Source organism: Spermophilus citellus (genome assembly GCF_964194105.1).
Source record: "Spermophilus citellus genome assembly, chromosome: 2".
In the NCBI taxonomy this organism is placed as follows: Eukaryota; Metazoa; Chordata; class Mammalia; order Rodentia; family Sciuridae; genus Spermophilus; species Spermophilus citellus.
In genome coordinates, this window is record NC_138183.1 from 224,850,727 (window position 1) to 224,872,456 (window position 21,730).

General features: G+C 45.2%; 1 protein-coding gene across 3 annotated transcripts in view; it reads right to left on the reverse strand.

The window, feature by feature from the left end:
• Window positions 1-5,194: 5,194 nt before the first annotated feature.
• The window catches only part of WT1 (WT1 transcription factor), a 45,021-nt gene continuing 28,485 nt past the window's right edge, over window positions 5,195-21,730 (reverse strand). For 2 of the 3 annotated variants that reach the window (XM_081281742.1, XM_081281741.1), the window contains 5 exons: window positions 14,997-15,093; window positions 11,569-11,719; window positions 8,526-8,615; window positions 7,837-7,929; window positions 5,195-5,583 (listed from right to left, as the gene is read on the reverse strand). In XM_081281742.1, the coding sequence (XP_081137868.1) occupies window positions 5,462-5,583; window positions 7,837-7,929; window positions 8,526-8,615; window positions 11,569-11,719; window positions 14,997-15,093 (553 nt within the window). In that variant the 3' untranslated portion in view covers window positions 5,195-5,461. The remainder of the gene's footprint in view (window positions 5,584-7,836; window positions 7,930-8,525; window positions 8,616-11,568; window positions 11,720-14,996; window positions 15,094-21,730) is intronic. The other variant, XM_081281743.1, reaches the window with a different exon arrangement.

The window sequence follows — 21,730 nt, forward strand, 5'->3', positions numbered from 1 at the left end:
CCCACTGTCAGCATGGCCAGTACTCCTGGGACCATGAGAGGGAGGGAAAGCCACTTGTTCTGACCAATCGCCCCCCTACATTCATCTCAGCCCCATCCCCCATACCCTCCTTCAAGCCTCCCCTGTTCCAGAAAACTCTCTTGCTATCTCTTCAGCTCCCAATGGCTATTTCTGTCTGCTTTGCCTGCCCACATCTGCCAGCTCTGTTGGAGGCTTCTGCTCATAACGGTGTGACTGTCCATCTGGTTACAGGCACTGCCTTCCAGAGCCTTATCTTGGGGAGCATGTCTTGCCCTCATCAGCCTCCAAATCCCAAGCCTGTCCAGGAGGACTGTGAAGTCCTTGGGCTCTGGCCTGGCCTGTGCACAGCTCCTGTGAGGGGGTGGGGTGGTGGGTTCCAACCTTCTGAGACTTGGCCCTTCCTTTGCTTTCTGCCTCTCTCCTTCTTGGAGCCAATCTAAAAACTAAGAGAACTGGGATTTTTACCTTTAAAATGTAGAAATATAGAAAATTTCAGAGCCTTCTATTAGTTACCTTCTCAGCAGAGCATTAAATGATGGTGGAAAAGTCCTCCAGGTGTTGCCATCATCATGAGCATTTGCATTAACTGATTAGCTTTGGTAAGCGTCTATCAAATATTTGCAGATTTCAATCACTTGATAAAAGGGTCACTAAAAATGACATGAATAAAAAAAGGCCAAGACCTTCATATTTCTTCAGGATGTGTTCTCCTTATTGTGGTTTGAAGGCATTTACTTCTGAGAAATTCCAACGAGCCACTCAGCCTGCTTAGAGACTTCAATGCAAATGCCTCCCAAAGAGTTAATTCAGAAAGGTAGATCTCCGGAGGACTGGCCAGCAATTCTTAGGCCACCTAAGGACAGTACCCCTTCTCCCCTGTAACCTGGTGATAATTCTATCTAGGGAAATTGACTCCCTTCTTCTACACCAGGACCTCTCAACCTGGAGACCATGCCATTTTGGTCCAGATAATTCTTCGGTGCAGGGGAGAGGTGTCCTGGGCACTGCAAGTTGTTTAGCAGCACCTCGGCCTCTTAACAGTGGTGCTCCTGCTCTGTTGTGATGATCTCAAGCCTCTCTAGACATCGCCAAGTATCCCTTAGGGGAGCAAACTCTCCCCCAGTTGAGAACCACTGTTCTACACATGTGTGCATATGCACACACACTTCTTCCTGACACACTGGTTAGTCCAACTTCAGTGGGGTGTAAACACCCTGCAGGAAGGACAGGGCTCCGGGGCCATTGCCTTTGCCACTGATACCCAAAATAGCCAAGCAAGTACTTCCTAGTGGAGGCAAGATCTGGGAACTCCCTGCCTGCCAATGAGGCTGCTGGCTCCCAGGGAATGGACCCTCTCCAGTCACATGGTTTCAGTTGAGGATGCTGGTTCATGGTGTCAGGGAGGCAGTAGCCCATTGCCGAGATGTGTGACGGAGTGACGTTCTCTGGATGGGATATGCAGCCGTGGTCCCCGCCACACTGGATCTTATCGGGTGAAGTCTCCCCTGCTAGTAGAAGTCACTGACACAGGATGGGCTGTTTGAAAACTAACCTCCTCACAAATGGCTTCACCAGGGTTAGTGCACAGAGTTTCACTGACCAAATTCCACAGAATGTCTGACCCGTATCATCAGGGGCCACCATCACGGCCATTATCAAGGGCTAGCAGTGTTCAGCACCTCCCCAGAGTTGTCAAGTGCAAATCTCATCTGTCACCTTTGAGTCACCTTTTAACAAGTATTTATTGAGACCATCCTGTAGGTCCTTTCTACATAAGTGCTGTCCGCAGCCCAGCATGGTGGGAATGACTTGGGAGAGGGTTAGTGTCGGATACTTAGGTCCTGCCTCAGAACTTCTGAATCAGAGTCAGCAAACTCCCCAGGTGATATCTACAGACTAATAAGAAACACTAAGGCAAATAACCCAGAACAGGGACTAGATCTCCCCCTAGAAGCTTCTGTGCTGGTTGGGAAAACCTAGTATATAGTCAAAAGGGGCAAAATAGAAGTCTACATCAATCAAGTTTGGGTAGGAAACTTGAATCAAGAAGAATGAGACCAAGACCTGTTTCAGTCTCTTACCTCCCTTGGGCCTCAATGTTTTCAAATGTAAGGTGGGCATAACACTTGACCTGTCTACCTTACAGGGTTATTCTAAAATTTAAAAAGATGGGCAAGCACTACACTGCCAGTAGGCACTGTTTCAACTGTACACATTCTGAATGCTTGAGAAATTCAGATGAGAGAATAACAGGAAGTCTGGATGAGAAGACCCAGCAGAGGAAATTGGGGAGGCTGGAAGGATAGAACCAGCCACTGGTGTAAATCAAGAAGGAAAAACACACATTCTGACCATCTCCCAATACGGCCTCTAACCTAGACCATAGGAGACTCCCACGGACCAGCGCCCACCCACTGGCTCCGGAGAGTCTGCAGAAGGCCCACACTACGGGTTGCAGAAACACACTCAGCGTTCATCAGGTGCTTTACAAACAACACGGAGCAAGCAGAGCTGGTCTCTGTGCAAGGCTGGCCAGGAACCCAACTGCTGTAAATTTTCACCCTAGTTTGGGGGTATGGGGGTGGACTTTTTGTCATTTTGCAGAGCTGCCCTGTGAGGATGCCTAGACACTGCAGGCAGAGAGAGGGAGGAAAAAGAAGTTAGCAGGTGAATTAGTGGCGAATAGTTTCCCTAGATAATTCTTACATAAGCCTTTAGTATGTACTAGATATTTTCACAGTTTTTCAGTGAATCCTCATGGTGACCCTACCAATCAGGGGCTCCATCCCCACTTCAAGAATGAGAAAACTGGGACTTGAGATTGGAACCAAGGTTGCTCTCCTTTCTAAAGCCCCTGACCTTTGCTGCAAGCTATACTGCAGGGGTAGTCAGAATCTCCCGTTTTCCTTGAGCCATGGAAGCAATGTGGCTGTGCTTTTTTTTTTAATTATTGTTTTAGCTGTTGATAGACTTTATTTTATTTATTTATACATGGTGCTGAGAATCAAACCCAGTGTCCCACACATGCCAGGCAAGTGTGCTATTGCTCAGCTTCAACCCCTGAGGCTGTGCTTTTGTTGTGAAATCTCTGACTTGCTGACTTTTGCCATGCTTGTCCTGAGCATCTCCAGGGAAATGCTATCTTCTGGCGGGAAAAGATAACTATGGCTGATATACATGAGTCACCACACTCACTATAATTAACAGTGATGCAAGAGCCAGATGCACAATAAGAGGGGCCTCCAAAGGAGGCTTTCAGGTGGCCCAAACATTGAACTGCACTTGAATTCTAAAAAGAGTGTCTGTGGCTGGGCTCCTGTCTGCTCAAGACACATTTTAAATTAAAAAAAAGAAACTTGGAATGCACATAAGCTCCAAGATAATAGAATTGAGAGGGGCCCACCAAATGAATCTTCTTGTTTACAAGTGGAAAACCACACTCCAGAACCATAAAGAGTTTATAGATAATATAGATCTTTGCTTTCACACTCAGCTGCCCAGGAAAATCTAAGCAGTTTTACCTGCTGAGCTGATTTATAGCTACTACAGTTGTAAATTCATTTGTACTCTGTGTTCAGCTTATGCCCTCCTGATCCCGGGAATGTCTCTATGAACTTTTCAAAAAAGATCACTTGTCATGAGTACCTCTCTGTTCTCTTATGCTGATCTGGAACAAAAAAGGTTACAATGAACTGGGTGCAGTGGCACATGCCTGTAATCTCAGCTTCTCACGGGGCTGAGGCAGGAGGATCCCAAGTTTGAGGCCAGTGTGGGCAACTTAGTAGAACTCTGTCTCAAAATAAAATGATATAAGGGCTGGTGATATAGCTCAGTGGTAGAGCAGTTCCCTAGCATGTGTGAGGCCCTGGGTTCCATCACCCCCCTTAAAAAACAATGATGATAATCTTGGTAAAATAAACCCTAAACCATAATTCCCATCACATCATCCACAGACACTCAACCATCTAGCACAAACACAATCATGTCACCATGCAAAGTGAAGGTGGAACTCTGTTTCTTCTAGCACAGAAAATTCCCTCTGTAAGTCTGACAGAAAAAACATCTGTTGTCAGAACCTAGATAGGCTTACTAGTAGCCATCAAAGTTGGTGGCATTGTACCTGTTTAAAAAGGGCTGAACTGGTCTCAAGATTCGAACACAACACAGTTGCTAAAATCTTGTCATTCTTTTTGAACAGACTTTAATTGAGAGCAAAGTGAAAAATGCAGGTTACAGTTTTTTAGTGTTATCATCAATATGCTGCAAGATCAACACCCAGTGATGCACCTAACATTTATACATTTCCTAATTTTAGTCGTCAAAGAGCAGATCATTACCAGATGTATATATTTACACAATAATTTCAAGCAACAGTAAATAATAAACTCCCTCCCTTAGAAAACAAAATACACATACACACTCACACACATACCCCAAAACCTTTAAACAATGGATTTCCTCCACACTAGCAAGTCTCATTTTTTTTTTCACATATACTTGTAGACCCAAAGTTACTTAAGTTACTTAAGAACAGACTTATCCGGAGATCCTGGACCAGCCCCCTATTTTCTTTTAAACTCACTTTTAATTTTTACAACTTGAAGCCACATGGCCAGTGTGATCTGTACACTCTAAGGACACCCCAATGATGAACATGAATTCCATTTTCTTTGTGTGAAGACATGGGTACATCTCTGATGATACATCTGACTCAGAAAAAGTCAAAACCACAAAAACCTCCCATCTTCACACACGGTTGCTTAAGAACATTGTGCTAACATTAACACTGATTAATTGAGCAGTTAGATTCTTTTAGATGTCTATACAGAGGTACTGGTTAGTTCTGATTCTTTTTTTTTTTTTTCAGTTGCTTGAAACACGTGTGTTTTAAAAGTCGCCTGGTGGAACTACATCCTGTCTTCCAGGTTAGCAGCCCGCCTGACCTCCAGGATGCTGGATGAGCCTCACCCCCAATGTCTCTGATTTATTTCTTGCTGCTGCTGTTAGTAAATGGAACCCATGACAAAGTTTACGTTAGCAGACACAAACGCATGCCCTGGCCTATAAATATTCCATGATGGGAAATGGTACCATCCCTCCCTTCCTAGTGAAAATGAGCGTAAAGGAGAAGGGGAGGGTTGGAGGGACGTGATCAACAACGGCTCTTCTTACAATGGAAAATCCAGATCAAATGGCGATGGGCTTTTAACTAACCAGACATCATTAGCTGCTTCTCCAGGCCTGTGAGTTAGGCAGAGGAGAGTCCAACTCCTCCCGCAAACCTGGTAGGATCCAGTGGTACAGGTATCTTGTCTTGGAAGTTGGATGAAGATGATCAACGGCCATATCCTTAGGTGAGTGAAGAATTTCAAAATTGGATTTGAAAGTAGTTCACACACTGTCCTGCCTGGGACACAGAACTGTGCCCATGTTAGACCCCTCAGAGCGCCAGCTGGAGTTTGGTCATGTTTCTCTGGTGCATGTTGTGATGGCGGACTAATTCATCAGATCGGGCAAACTTTTTCTGACAACTGGGCCACCGACAGCTGAAGGGCTTCTCACCTGTTGATACAATTGCCGGTCAGAGACACTTGCCTCCGCAAGACTGGCACAAGTTCAATTATCAAAGGCCCAAGTTCATTCATCACAGCCACCTGCCCCTGACTCCCACAGGTCTTTCCCTAAGCTAACCAATGGGTTTGCTTAACGCAGCACCTCTGGGGGCTAAATAATGTCCGAGATAATGTAAAAATTATGAAATATTCTTCCATCCAGACTAGGGGACTAGGGAAACAGGAAAGAAGGGATGAATCTGGTTAATGGAAATATTTGGGAAATTCGTATTTAATTAAGGGGGAAAGCATTTGTTCCAGTCTACTGTTCGAATGATGTATGAACTATGTCAATGGTTCCCTGTGGCTGAGCAGGGAACTGAGCTCAACTCAGCTGCAAGGGCCTCGGGATCATCACACCCTGGATGTTGTTGACTGCTATACAGAGATGGAGCTGGGTCTGCAGCTTTAATGTCTCTCTATGGATATTTTAAAATAAATCACTGACACCAGTTGCATGCTATTTGCTTCTTTTACCATGAAGGGTCAGGGTCACTCAGAGCATCATCTCTGTTATATAGAAGATTCTAACTGAGGCATGGTTCTGTCAAAATACAAGCCGACTCTATCGACAGAGCCTCAAGACATTCCTCCCAAGCCTCAATCTCATTAGGGACGAATACTAATTTTTATTAAATGCTTGACAGATGCCAAGACTTGTCCTGTGCTGGACATTGTGTGTGTGTGTGTGTGTGTGCACGCGCACACCTTATATATTCCTTACAACAGTCCCATGAGGGAAACATTATCCCCATCCTATAGATGAGGTTGGACATCTAGCAAGAACAAACCCAGGCAGGGCTAAAATCTAGCCTTGTCTAATTCCAAAGCCCAGACTCTTTCCTGTATTGTACCTCCCGGGCCTTCCTAAGAATAATGCCATAGGAGCCAACCCTGTACCTCCTGGAAGATCTTCTCAGGATATTGCTGGTCCCACTTCGCTTTCTCTGACTACTGATCCGAGAAATGTCCCAGGAGATGTGGTGTCCCATGGTCAGAATGGGGGATGAGCAAATATAATATCAGTCTGCTGGTGACACAGGTCACTTGGAACACACATGGGGGGTGGGTGCACAAGGGACAACTCTTTCCCACCACTTTGTGAGCTCAGGACTAAGTCAGAGAAGCCAAGTCAAAAGACGGGAGCAAAGCACCATCCATCATGCCCACTGTTACACCGGTGCCTCGACTGTCTTCAGCGCAGCCTATGGACTACCGGGGTGGGGGGTTGTTTTCCTTCACCTCCCGCTCACTGTCCCTCTGCTCTTCCTGATCTGCTCCTGCTCTCAACTCTGCCTCCTACTGGACAAATTCCGACCCCTTCTCCCACCAGTCTCAATCAATCCAACCTCAATGGAGACAACTTTGCTGGCTTTGGCTGTCTTCTTACTTCTGTCCTCCTTGGAGGCTGCATGAACTCATGCTCTTCCATCAAGAAGACAGTGGGTTAAGGGGGGCTGGGAGCAGTCTGGCTGAGTTTGCTGCTTACTAGCTTCGTGACTACAGACAAGTCCTTTACTCACTAGAGCCTTTGCCTCCTCGGGATGAATCACTCCTACACTACTCTTTTTATGTGGATATTAGGAAGATAAAATGAGATCACCTAACCAAAAGCCCTCCTTCCGAAGGTAAAAAATATGCAATACAGTGGTGCTAATTTCATTATGAATCACACCAGCCTTGTGGACAAGCAAAAATCCTTCAACAGCCAGTGGAGATGTAAAAGCCCTAATCCCTCTGTACGCTAGGACTGAGGACTGAAGTCAGTCTAGCAGAAACTAAGACTGCTTTGGGGGCATTAGAACCAGTTCTCCAAGCAGGGTCCTGAAATATGAACTCTCGGGAGAACAAGTGTTTGGCTTGCTAAATTTTTATTTTTTCTGTAAGGTTGATTATTGTGTCAAACCAAGTGAAAAAAAAAATGTGACTGGACAAATCGGGAACAGTAGGGACCTAGTTTATCTCTTCATTTTTATTCTGGACACTCTGGATGTTCCTGCCACATCTCTCTCCTATTCTGTATTTCCCCTTCTCTCCTTCTTTGAGAAACATTATTATTTATCATATTAAGATAGTTACACACTGTTCTTTCTCTCAATTGAGTTTCTAAATCTAATCTCTCTTATCACAAACAAGCTCAATCAACAATAGTTTTTTTTAAAAAAAAATAATGAAAAATAAATGTGAAGAAAAGTTTACGCACTTGTTTTACCTGTATGAGTCCTGGTGTGGGTCTTCAGGTGGTCGGATCGGGAGAACTTTCGCTGACAAGTTTTACACTGGAATGGTTTCACACCTAAACGGACAGAGAAGGTCTAGCCTCGGCCCTAACGATGTGGGGCACAGCGAGGCCCACAAGGCTGGCTTGGTGGCAGCTGGAGGAGCCCAGTATTTCCAGCCACACTTGCAATGTCTGTCAGGCCCTCACATTTCCCCAATCCCCCAGGTCCAGCAGTAGGATCCACCTGGTTCTGCACTGTAACCCTCAAGGACCTGCTTCTGTCCTGGAAACAATCATTCCTTGACCACAAGGTCTAGCTTCTCATCAGAGAGAAGGTCTCAGCTGGATCATAACTGAAAAGGTGAATCCTGCTGCCCCACTATTCTGCTCTCCACCACCCTTGGTCTTGACTGGTATTCTCTACCAGCAGCCCATGGCTGTGGGACCTCACTGTGCTGTGGTCTGCAGAAGGCGTGGGATGTTTCCTTTTCTTTCCTTTCTTTTTCTTCAAGAAAAGGAAAGTCTCCAGATTTGGGGGAGGGGGTGGATTCTTGGAAAAAACAAAACAGATGGCTGACCCTCTCATCCATATTCAACACGGAAGAGCATCACAAAATCAGCCCTAACCCAAGGGAACACGACTGCTGGCAACGAGAAGGGAACCTACAAACCTGTGTGTCTCCTTTGGTGCCTTTTGAGTTGATCTGAACGAGAAAACCTTCGCTCACAGTCCTTGAAGTCACACTGGTATGGTTTCTCACCTTGGGGAAGACACATATTCTATTTGAAAACAACATTGGAAGTGCGATCTCATCAGAGGCAACCTCACCTTCTTGGACTGAGGGGATCCCAAAATGCCTCAGGCACTTCGGGGAGCTCTTCTGGGCAGCGATGCCAATTTCCACAGGAGATCAAAGGCCCAGCTGTGCACACTCGCAGACACTGGGCTGGGTGAACGAGGGCCGTCCCTCACCAGCTCTGCTGCTTACAATTCTGGGTGAAGCACAGTTCTTCCTTGGGAAATTGTACCAATAATCTGACACCTTCAAAGGACTTGATCGTCCACATAAAGGGCTCAGGCCGGTGCCTAGCACAAAAGCTGTGCTCAAAAAATAACATCAGGGAATTCTTAAATAAAAACCAAAGGTGTTTTAACTCCTAGGTTGAGTGTGGAGCAGAATTCTGGGATGGGTGTGCCTTGAGGCTAGCCCCAGAAATAAGTGTTTTAAGTTTTATAGCCTGAAGATTTGGTGTTCTTTGCTACTGACTTCACATTTTTGAGTCAAGCATCAACCAATCCACGGAGCCAAAGCACTTAGAAAATTTGTATCATTCTGTTCTAAGAGAAAAGTCAGTTGTGGGGTTACACAATCCCCTGCCCCACCCCGTCCTCCACAGAGAAAGTGCAGCCAAACCCCAGGAGCTGAGTGCACTCGGTAACTGTGGCCTTCCCCCTCCTCAGACTTCTGAGTCACCGGCATTCTGAGCCGGACAACAAGCCACCCCAGGGTCTGGTAAGTCTTTTCCATTGGTGGGCAGCCCCCAGTGCCTTTTTCTGCTCTTGACCTCTGCCCTCTTCCTGATATCTGTACCCCAACTGGACACTCTTCATTCCTACGTTCACATTTTTTTTGCCCATCCAAGAGTCAACCCTATGTCCCTCACAACTGCCATTCACTTCCCTGTGATGCCTGCTTGGACACTTCATGGTCAGATACAAACCCCTTCCCTCCCTCATCACAGAATTTATCCCAGTGCATCTAATGAGGTGAGCCGTTTCCATCTGCTTCTGGAGAGCTTTCCTTCGTTTATATCTGTACCCAGCCCGGTGACTTCTGTGGCAGCTCTACAACCTGGAGGAGACGGTGCCCCTTCTCATCTGATTTCCTTGCCCTGCAGTCGACCTTCTGCTCACCCTTCAAGTGCTCTGCCTGACCTCATCAGTCTTCAACGGCTAACCCAAGACCTTCCTGTTCCTCAAGAAAACTTCTCCAGTGCCCCTAGCTCAAATCCCTTCCCTCTCAACTTCAGAGCTGTTCCAGGACCTGAGTTAGAATGTGATCCCATGTTTTCTCAGTTCCTTTTCTTTAGTGTATATCCTCGCTCCAAAGTGCACCACCCCTTCTTGAGAAGGAGATTGTGATTTGGGGTTAAAAGGTTGGAGTTTTGAAGTCCTGCTTCCACTATGTCCTACCCTCTTGACAACGGTTTTGTGTGTGAGGATTAAATGAAATAATGTGTGTAAGCAGACCAGCACATAAAAATTCTCTATATACTAGTCTGTATTGTTATTATAAATATATAAACAAACACTGCACTCTTTGAAGACAGGGGCTGCAGGATTGTTAAACACTGACCTGACTGCCTTGTCTTCTGCAAGGAAGAGCTTCGTGGAGGCTCCAGGGGGCCTGGGGCTCTTGGCTGTCTCATTCACTGCCTTCATCCACAGCCCTCTAAACCTCCCTTTGCTGTCAGTGCCTCTTTCCCAGTAAGTTTCTACAAACCATATCACCTTCAATACAGTCGCTTGCACTTTTCCAGGCAGAATCTGACTTTATCATTTTTCTTATTACCTTGGGGGATACTTCTCAAATGATCCCATTGAGGGGAATATGTAAAAAGCATAATATGCCACAGATGCTCTCAACAAAGCCTGTGGTCTACTGAGTGCAAGCTCAAGTTTATGGCAGAATCACATCCTCCAGATGCAATAAGTTAGCAAAGCCCAAGGGTCTAAAGGGATCTGAAGGCAACTCACTTTCAGTTACCCCACAGCGCAATCAGCAGGAATAACAAAATAATGAGAGTAGTCACAGCATGAAGCTGTCCTTCACTTGGAAAGACCAGCACTAGCTTCTCTGCGGAAAAGCCTGGGCTTCACATTCTCCCTGTAAGGAAGACCCAGACACATGCCCATTCTGTTCCCACAAGGCTGAGTGAATCTGTGAAATGCCTGTTCACGTTCAAGGTGGCCAACAACCAGACAAGGCCAACTCTGTCCCAGACACAGACTCCTTGACCCAGGATAGAAGGGTGTGTCCAGTTTCCAGTTTTCCAGAACATATAATCAAAAAAATCACTTCTCCATTTTTTAAAAGACTAGTGACAAAAATTTAACTACAGGCCATTTTCCTTTCCTTGCTGGTTGGTTATTACTAACCCAAGCGATTCAGTTCTTCTCTGGACAATTCCTTCAAAGTTTTATGATGACCTTGTCCATCACTCGAGTCATCAGATTATCCTATGCCCAGGTTTGCTCCTCTCCCCTTAGAGATGGTAAGAATATTCTATCACTAGCATTCGTTCAGACCCCTAGACATAGGGTCCTATGCTAGGTATTTTAAATCTACAATGCCTTTAAATATTAGTCTATGCTTAACAACTCCATAAGGTGGGCATTATCATCTCCATTTTCCACATGAAGCAAATGATGTTCAGCAAGTAACTTGCTCAAGGGCTCCCACTCGGTGAAGCCAGCATTCAAGCGTGAGTCTCTTTAATTCCATGATATTCTCTTTCTACCACTCTATTCTGTTCTTCCTGAAGACAGTTTACTGACTTCTTAATAAAGGATGGACAATCAGGATGAAAATGGCCTTGGCCTGACCTTTCTAAGCAATGCCTACTTTCCATTCCAGAAGTCACCTACGTGTGAGCCCAGAACAGGAGCTCTTGAACTACCTGTGTCCAAGGCTGGACCATGGACACACTTACCAGTGTGCTTCCGGCTATGCATCTGTAAATGGGACAGCTTAAAATATCTCTTATTGCAGCCCGGGTAAGCACACATGAAGGGACGTTTCTCACTGGTCTCAGATGCTGACCGGACAAGAGTCGGGGCTACTCCAGGCACACGCCTCACATCCTGTAGGCAGAGTGTGAGAGGAACAGAGGTTTTAGGCCACATATGAACATTCATGTCAGTCCCAAGGAAAAGTGAGCACTGAAATATACCCAAGGAAAGGATGGCAGGTATGTGAGATCTGAAACCATTCCACTCCACACCCCAATGCCCGTGGCAGACATCACTAATGGATGATAGATCAGACATTCTGCAGAGTCGTACTCTAATGTTATCACTACTGGTCAACCAGAACTGGGACTTGAAGTCTATTCGGGTTCCCTAACACAGAGCCTCTGGAGAAGAAATGCTGGTGCCTAGAAGAGCTCCCAATCCATCCTGTCTCTGAGCTCCTCCACATGAGGCAGTGAGGTCCAAAAGTCCAGACCCAGATCTCATCTATTCCCTCCCACTCAGACGCCATGACCTTGAGCCCAATCTGCAATGGATGTTGAAGTTTCTTATCAGAGAATAATGTGAGCTAGTGAATAAGCACCAAAGTGACCAGAATGTCCACATGCAAATAAATGACCAGAAAGAAAGAGCCCCTGGATTTGAGGGTTCAATCTGTGAAGGGGAACTGAACCCAAGAGAAGCCCATGGCACGGCCAATACGACCTTTAATATTGTCACCAGAAATGACTGGATATGTCTGCTGTCTCTGCTCTTTACATGTCCTTCCAAGGCATCTGCTCATCCCCTTTATCTGGTGGAAGAGGCTCCCCTTCCCCACTGTCAGGCTCAGAGTCATAAACGGGAGCAGGGCAGGTGCCTGAGGAGCCACTGATTCCCCCTGTTCAGCGTCAGATGTGCAAGTCTAGGCCAAAGGGTGAGAGTGGCTGACACGGAGCACACCCACCATCACGCTAAGACCTGGAACTGCTTCAGAGCTTCATCAACACCTGGCCCTGTGTTTCCCACTCTCCCCAAGCTTGAGTTCTCGTTCCTGCTTCACACCCCCTTGCACTGAGAGGGCACTATCTTTTTTGAAGTTAAAGTGTACAAGGACTTAGGAGAGCCATGTTGATAGGCCATAGCATCTCACGGTAAATGGTGTCATGAAACTAAATGCTGAGCCAGCCGTGTGGTGTCCTCAAGGAAAACAATGAGTAGATAGTGAAAGAACAAGACACCTATCCAGGGTGGAGTTTGCTACAGGCCATAACAGTGAGTCTGAAGAGGAGGAAGGCAAAGGAAGCACTTTTCATTTCCTCTCATTCATCCCAGATGCAGTGTACATGGTAACAGGGCATAAAGATGAGTGTGAATGTCAGTCAGGGTCCCGGTGGGGAAAGGATTGATGGTTTTTGTCCAAAGAGACTGGATGACTCTTCCTAAACCGCCACTGGTTCTCTGTATTTCTGTGACCTTTGCATTTATTTCTCACCATGGGAAGGCCTGGGATGAGGGAGCACGCTGTTCTACTTCCACGACACTTCTGGAAAATAATCAGAACATCTCGGAGCTACTTGCCCCACATATCACACAGGGGCCTGGCCCACACACACTTATCCCTAGGGTGCTGACTATTCTGGTGGAAGGAAGACAGCTGTTTCTCTTGTTGTGGCCACTGAGTCACACTTAGAAAACACTAATACAACCCCTTGGTTATTGTGTGCTAATGACGGCCCCAAAGAGGCTCTGTGAAAGTGGTCTTCCACCAAACACTGAATTCTCCAAAAAGCTTTTACCTTTCCACTTTACTTTCACGACTCTCCTTGGAGACTTCTTCCTCTAAACTGTTCACAATCCTGTCCCCCCAGCAAGCTGTATTATGTAGCAGTTAAAAACAGGTGTTCCTGTTGGGCGTGGTGGTGGTACACACCTGTAATCCCAGCTACTCAGGAGGCTGAGCCTGGAGGACCCCAAGTTTGAGGGCAGCCTGAGCAACTTAGTTAGAATATGCCTCAAAATAAAAGTATAAAAGGGTTGGGGATGTAGCTCAGAATAGAGCTTGCCTGGCATGCACAAGGCCTTAGGTTCAATCCCCAGGACCACAAAATTAAAGAGGGTTCTGGAGTCAAAGAAGCCTGAATTATAGGTCTCAGCTCCACCGCTTGTTAGCTATGTGGTTCTGAACAAGTCACTCATCTTACCTGGGCTTTGCTTTCCCATCCAGTAAAATGGAAATAATAACATACCTACCTCACAGATGTATGCTGAGGACTAAATGAGGGGAGGAAGACTATGTTTAGACATGGAGGAACCTTAAATGCACAGGAAGAATACAAAGAAGTCAGCCTGAAAGTGCGACATAGAGTACAATTCCAACTGTATGACATTCTGAGAGACGATCAGTGGGTGCTGGGAAGGAAGAATGGAGGAGGGGAGTGATGAGCGGGTGGAGGATAGAGCATTTTTAAGGTGATACACCACATAAGAATATCATGATCTGATGCTATCCAAATAGATTTGTGGCATTGTGTATTTATTAAAACCCACAGAACTATACAACATGAAAAGTGAACCCTAATGTAAACTATAGATTTAGTTAGCCTGAACCCGTCAATATTGGCACATCAATTATAACAAATATATCGTACCAATACAAGATGTTAATAATAGGGGAAACTGAGGATACTGGGAAGGGAGATATGGGAACTTTGTGTATTTTCTAGACAATGTTTATGTAAAACTAAAACTTCTCTAAAAGACAAAGTCCATTTTTTTAAGGTCCATGTATAAATCTTAGCACATAGAAAATGTCCAAGTAGCTGGGCGCAGTGATGCATGCCTGTAGTCCCAACAGCTCAGGAGGCTGTGGCCGGGGATCACAAGTTCCAGGGCCAGCCTCAGCAACTTAGTAAGGCCCTAAGCAACTTAGTGAAACCCTGTCTCTAAATTAAATATAAAGGGGCTGGGGATGTGGCTCAGTGGTTAAATGCCCCTGGGTTCAATACCTGGTACCAAAAAAAGAAAATGTCCGAGCATAGGTGGTACTGTTATTATTGCTATTATCAACATCCAGCAAGACAGTCCGTCTTTGGGCACTTTCCAATGCAGATCAAATCTCGTAAGAGTCCAGGTTGTTGATTCAAGCCCAGAATAGAGCTTGCCTAGCAAATACAAGAGCCGTACAGTTCACTCTGCAGAAAGGAGGAAAGAGCAAGACTCTGCAGGAAGCATCTTGGTCTAAGTCAGGCAGGAGACAGCATCTCTGGAGGAGGAGGAGGTGGGGGTCCCTGATGGCTAAGTCTTTCCAGGGCCAGATGGTCAATCGGCAAGGAACTGAAGGACAGTGGAATAGGAAAAGAGGCCGTGCAGTGAAGGCAGCGTCCAGGGGACATCCCTGAGTACTCACCTGAATGCCTCTGAAGACACCATGGGTGTGTATTCTGTACTGGGCACCACAGAGGATGGGTGTCGTGTGGTTCTCGCTCTCATACCCTGTGCCATGGCTGCAAATACAGAAAAGGGAGGCCAACGCTCAGGTAGGTTCACAGCCACCTTTTGGAAAGGCTCTTCTCCAGCCAAGAGGGAGTGATCTTTTTTTAAGCTCATGGGACAAACACAATTGGTTTTTGCCTCCCTCCATGGGGCGCCTCTGGAAACAGAGCCTCTGTGAAAGCTGAGGCCACTTCATCTTCCTGTCACCACCACTCAGTCCTCCCTCACCCTCAGATTCTTGCAGGCACACCGTCTGGGTCTGTGCCTCGCTCAGACAAGTCAGGAAAAGCCACAGTGGCAGGACTTCATCCCCAGCAAGTTGTTTACCATCTCAATGGCGGCTGACAGCCGCGGATATCTCAGGAATGAGCAGAATGCTTCAAGGTTCACATGAAGTGTACTGGATTTTTGTCGACACCTCATGACTCAGTTTTTACCAGATAGCACCAAAAAAGTGATGACACTTTCAAGAAGAGATATCACATCCCCAGGAGTGGGATTACACATCTGTGGCTCTATTCCACTTAACCTACAGATTTGTCTTTTAGATCAGGTTAACTCTTTGTGGCCAACCTGTGCTACAGCTGGGCACTGGACAATCTTCCAGTATCAGACTGACTAGTCCTCTACTTGGTGCTCAAGGTAACTTGGGACTACTAGTGTGACCCGAGGAATGTGGGGCTTTGAAGACAGCAACTTGGAAGAAGTGACTGCTCTGTTCTAAAAATACTCTTTACTTCAGGTACAGTGCTGAAATCTGTTCTGCACTAATTTTATTTCCAAACGAAGCAGAGAAAGGATTCTTATCCACACAGGCAGGACGTTAGAATTACATCAGGAAGCACCATGGAGATGATGATGAAATCTCTTTTATGAAACATCTCTGTAAAATGGTGCAGCTGCTTCGGAAAATGTCTGGCAATCCCTCAAAAAATTAAGACACACAGTTACCATGTGACCCAGAAATCCTGGGTATATTCCCAAAAGAAAGGAAAACATATGTCCACACATAAAAACAAAAAAACAAAACTTGTGTACATTGTTTAGAAGCTACACCATTTGTAAGATCAAAACACAGAATCAACTCCAATGTCAATCATTTATGAATGATAAACAAAATACAGTATATTCACACAATGGAATACTATTTGACCATAAAAAGGAATGGAGTACTGATACATGCTATAATATGGATGAACTTTGAAAACACTATGCTAAATGAGATGAGCTAGTAACAACAACAACAAAAAAGACATTGCGTGATTCCATTTATATGAAATGTCCAGAACAGGCAAATCTATACTTGGTGAGGACATGAAAAAGTGACTGCTGAAAATGTCCTAAAATTGTGGGAGCGGCCAAACTAATGGTTTTGGATAAGAAGTATCTCCTAAAGACTTATGTGTTGATGGCTTAGTCCCCAATGCAGCAATATTCAGAAGTGGATCTGGGGAAGTAACTGGATGAGGGTTCTGACCTCATCAGTGGACTAATCTATGGAGGCATTAATATTTGATAGCATTATTAGAAAGAAACAGAAACTACAGGCAGGGGGGCCTGGTTGGAGGAAGTAAGTCACAGGGCCACGTCCTGGAAGGGTATATCTTGTCCCTAGCCTCTCTTTCCCTACTACGTGGCTATCATGAAGGGAGTAGCTTTGCTCTTCTGCCATGGTGTTCCTGCCTTGGAGCCAGTCAACCATAGAATGAAACCTCTGAAACTGGGAGCCAAAATAAATCTTTCCTCCTCTAAGTTGTTTTTCCCAGGTATTTTGTCCCAGCGATGAAAAGCAATCACACCGTACATATTAACGAGTATATTAAAACCCACTGTATCGTGTACTCTAAAAGGGTAAAGGATGAGATATGCAAACTCAATAAAGCTGCTTTATAAACATTGTGCATCTGCATTTTTCAGCCTTCAGGTAAGATTAACCGGTTGTTTGAGGCTGAGAATCTCCATCCTCTGCCTTTGTTACTCCAGCTGTTCCAGGGGTTTCAGGGCAGCAGGCAGGTGCCTTTGTCCATCTCATGGAATAGGGGGCATACCACAGGCTGACTCAAGTCTCACTCAACCAGGGGAGAGAATTCCTGGAAGGAAAGAGTGAGGAAAGAGACAGGATGACTGAAGTGTCCACATAGCCTGAGGCCACAGCAGCCGAGGGGTTTCACGTTTACTTCTGGCTCCAAGCATTTTAGAAAAGAACTGCCTGTCTGCTTTGCATAGTTTGGGCAGAGAGGTGGCAGTTCTGCATCCCCAGTCGACTACATCTTTTCTCTTGTGTCCTGCTTCGAGTAATTTTTAGCACATCTTGGAGGTGAGGAATGTCTCAAAGAGCTAAAGCAGGGTGAAAGATGCCAAGCCAAAGAGAGCATCTGTCAGAGGCCACCCTGCACAGGAGCTCTGCACACATCTTTAGGTCTTGAGTAAGGTGGTACTGAACTGGCACTGCACCTGCTGCAATGCAGGTGGACTCACCTCTGCCAGGAGAGGTGCAGCCATGGAACTGGGCGTCACCCGATGAGTTCCACCCACCTGTTTGTGGTGATACTACCCCTTACCTTCCATTGATTGGCTCCCTTCAATAAACAGGGCTTCAAAACGTGATCCCCCCTCTCTTGCCTGCCTCCTGTATTTTTCTCTTGCTCCCCTTGTGGGAGCTTGTGTCTGAGGTGCAGAAGCCGTCTTGAACTGCCCTAGAAAAAGGTATTTTCTGTGTCTCTGTGTGATATTTCATGCCAGCTCAAATGCACCTGAGTGACACTGATTCAGCAGCCCACGTTGGATGGGGGCTACAGTTGCATCTGTTTTTCTGACTCTTAGAATGTGCATGCCAGGAAAGCAAGGGCGTGTCTGCCTTCCATACCACTACAGTCCACAGACAGTGGAGTGACATGGCCCATGACAGCAGAAGGAGGACAGGCCAGAATGGTGCTGCCAAAACACTGTGCCTCAAAGGCTTAAAGGAGAAGCTGTTTTGCATGGTTCCATCTTCTGCATGAAGCCAAAATGCAACTTAAACATTTCCTCAGGCTAAGGGACTTTTGGGGACACACCATTAGTAGAAATCTGAATTATATGCAAGTTCTGCCATCAAAGGGGAAGTATTAGTAATATGTCTTGATAGTTGAATTCTGGTGGGCGGGGGTTATCTGGATTTTTTTTTTGGGGGGGGGGAAGGCTCAGACTTTCCTCAACAAACTAGTCCCATGACTCAAAATGTTCTGTCACTCAAAGGGAACAACACTGATCCTCACAGCCAGATAGATGCAAGTCAACAAAGAAAAGAAGCAATAAGACTATACCTGAGACTGAGCCAATTATGCCACAATCTAGTAGAGTCTTCTATGAGATCCATGAATAAAAACAGTAAAACAGTTGGCCCCTGCCTATGGGTTCTTATATCTCCATAAGACAAACACCAATGCAATCCCACACTGTGGAAACCCTGTAAGCCAACGTGCCTTCCAGTGTGGTCTTCTCAGAAGACCAAGCCTAACTTGTGAGCATTTAATTTGTAGAAGTCACTTCAAGTCAATGAAGGAAAACAAGCTGGTAGTCTTGGGAGCCATAGACTATAGAGGCAGAAGGGGCCTAAAAAAGTCATCTCCTCCAACCACAGTCGAAGCAGGAATGGCTTCCAGGTCACTGTCAACAGCTGGACAACATGACTGGTAAATTTTCAAGGCATGCTGTTCTATTTGGGGAAAGTTCAATTGTTAGGAAAGGCCTTTCCAAACCAAGCTGAGATCTGTGTCCTCACTCCTGCCTGATGGGGAACTGTACAAGTATTACTATGTTACAGCCATCTCTATGCATCTCCCATATATGATGGTAAAACTTGGCATGGACAACAGAATCACCTCATTCATCCCTGCATCCTTTAAACTTAGTGACTAAAGGATGGGCATAGTCCACAAACAGGCCCAAGATGGACTGACTCTAACTCCTCCTCCACATTACAGCCCTTCAAGTATTTAAAGATCTAGCTCTCCAGGCTATAGATCTCTTTTCTCTCAACTCCGACAAGGTGAACTGTATTTTGATTCTTTTACCGCCTTGATTGTCCTCTTCCTCTTCTCCTTCATTTTGATAAATCTTTCTCAAAGCGGTCACTTAGGATGGATTGCCAATGCTACAGAAGTGTTTCTATAAAGGAGTGGGAAAGAAAGATCATCCAAAACATAAAAGTTTTTAGAATCTGGACAGTAACATGAATGCATAAGAATAGAGAGTACATGTCTGACCTGAAGGGATTCCATTCCAAATCTTTCAAAGTTGATCCACTAGTCAAACACAGTACCATGGATTAGGCCAACAGGCTGCCAATGCTCAATTCTGGGTCAAAAGGCTTGGGCCTCTGGGCTCAGTGTGGACAGAGTATTATGATTACCACATGTAAGACGAAATAATTCCTCTATACTCAGGTCATAGTGACCTTCCTCAGTTTTACAGTTTGGATATGAGATGTCCACCAAAAGCTCCTATATTAATGTAGAAATATTCAGAGGTTCATGAAATGACTGAATTATGAGAGCTGGAACCTAACCAGTCATCCTAGTTTGAATGGACTAACTGGGTGGTAACTATAGGCAGGTGTGGCATGGCTGGAGGAGGAGAGCCAACTCCATGGGGCAACCTGAGGGACCATCAGAGAGAATTGAATAGCTTGGATGGGGTCCAGTCCACCAGGGCATGAGTTGTCAACAGGAGTTAACCTAAGACAGAAATGCTCAGGAAGATGATGGTTGCCAATGGGACAACACCCACTGTTAAGATGCAGCTACTCGGGCTGGGATTGTGGCTCATTGGTAGAGTGCTCGTTTAACCTGCAAGAGGCACTGGGTTCGATCCTCAGCACCACATAAATGTAAAATAAAGACATTGTGTCCACCTAAAACAGAATAAATATTTAAAAAAAAAAAGAATCAGTCTCCAGAGAGGATCCAGCTACTGGCTTAGATGTTCAAGTATCACCAAGCTTCACCCCTGGAGAGAACCATCCTTCAGAATATCTAATGATATCTAATGACTATGCTGTGGATGAACCAAATAAGAATGATGGTAGGATTCCAAGAGGTCTGGAGCCATAAGGCCTTCCAAGAATGGAAAGGAACTGCCAGCCTAGTGGGGATACTTCCAGGGTCAAAGATACACATTCCAAATAAAAGAATCACAGAACCCTGAACAGTTGTGGGGTGAAAAGAATCAGAACCAACCCCAAAACAGAGAGTTGTTATCATTCATGGAACAGGCTCTACAGTATGAACTAACAGAGCCCCAAATCTCCATTAGGATAGAAATGTATGCCCTGGCTTTATCTACCTTCCAACTCAGATAATTAAAAGGAACATAAAAGAAAACGTGGCACTATTCATAGCAAGATGCATGATCCCAGTTTGAGTAAGTCTGGACAACTTTCTTAGGATAAGAAATTGGTGCTTTATAAAAAGTTTCTGTGTTGTGTTACCTAGGAAACTTCCCTTAGGAAGATATCTGATTCAGCTGAATGAAGGAAAAAAAAAGGGATTGGATGACTCCTTGGCCAAGATAATCAGAGAACCCTGGGATTTATACTGAGATATCATAGGACTGCTATAGCTCCAGGTGGGCAAAGATCCAGTGAGCCTGGTACAGATACTGAAGATACAAAGGATCATCAGAACGTGCTTGTGCCCTGCCACAGAGGCCACCCTGCTAGAGACCCCTCTTCAGCTTGACAGAGAGACTTCAGACATTGCCTCTGGTTTTATTGTTCAACTAGGCACAAAGCATCCATTCAGAGCCCACGATATCCTATCTTGATCAGAAAATCATCAAAAATAACTATCAAATGTCTGTTCACAATAAATATCTACTACATTAGTGACCTTCCACTATCATATTGAGCTAGTCATTCAATTCTCTCCACATCTGAGATTCATCATTTGTAAAATGAAATTAATAACCTACACTAAGGATTCATTTGAAGATCAAAGAGATGAGTCATGTTGGGAGCAAAAGCTAAACATCACCAAATAACTTTATCCCAACCAAAAATTCTGGAAGTCCATGACTATATGCGATCACTAACAACCATAAAAATTATTTATTGTATGCTTTATGTAAGTCTGGTGATTGAGATCAATACAATTTGTATTTTTTATTCACAGCACAACCCAGGAGTCATTAAGGTGTATTGCCTTAGCAAATGACTTAGCCTTCCTGGAACAGCTTCATGTAAAATGAAAACAATAGCACCTGCTTGCTCTTCGGGCTACTTGCTGAAGGAACCAATGAGATCAGATAAGTTCTGTACAATACTTGGTGCATGTATGCACTCAATAAATGTTAACTATCGCTTAAACAGTACCATCCCCATTTCACAGTGAAGTATACTGAAGTTTAAGGACAGGTTGAGCTTATTTGCCCAGAATCAGACAGACGGCAAGTGGCAGAGCTTGAGGTGTGTGTCCAGGTCAGCACAACCCCATCCTAAAGGGTTCCATTCTATCCTGACACTTGAATGATTCCAGCTCTTTTCTCCAAGGTATGAATGAAATCGGGCACACTGGAGTTTAATAAATGTAGTGATGTGGAGGGGAAGACTAAGAGTGGGCAGAGAGGAAGGGCAAGTTCAAAACATTCCTCCTCAGCATATTTCTGCTT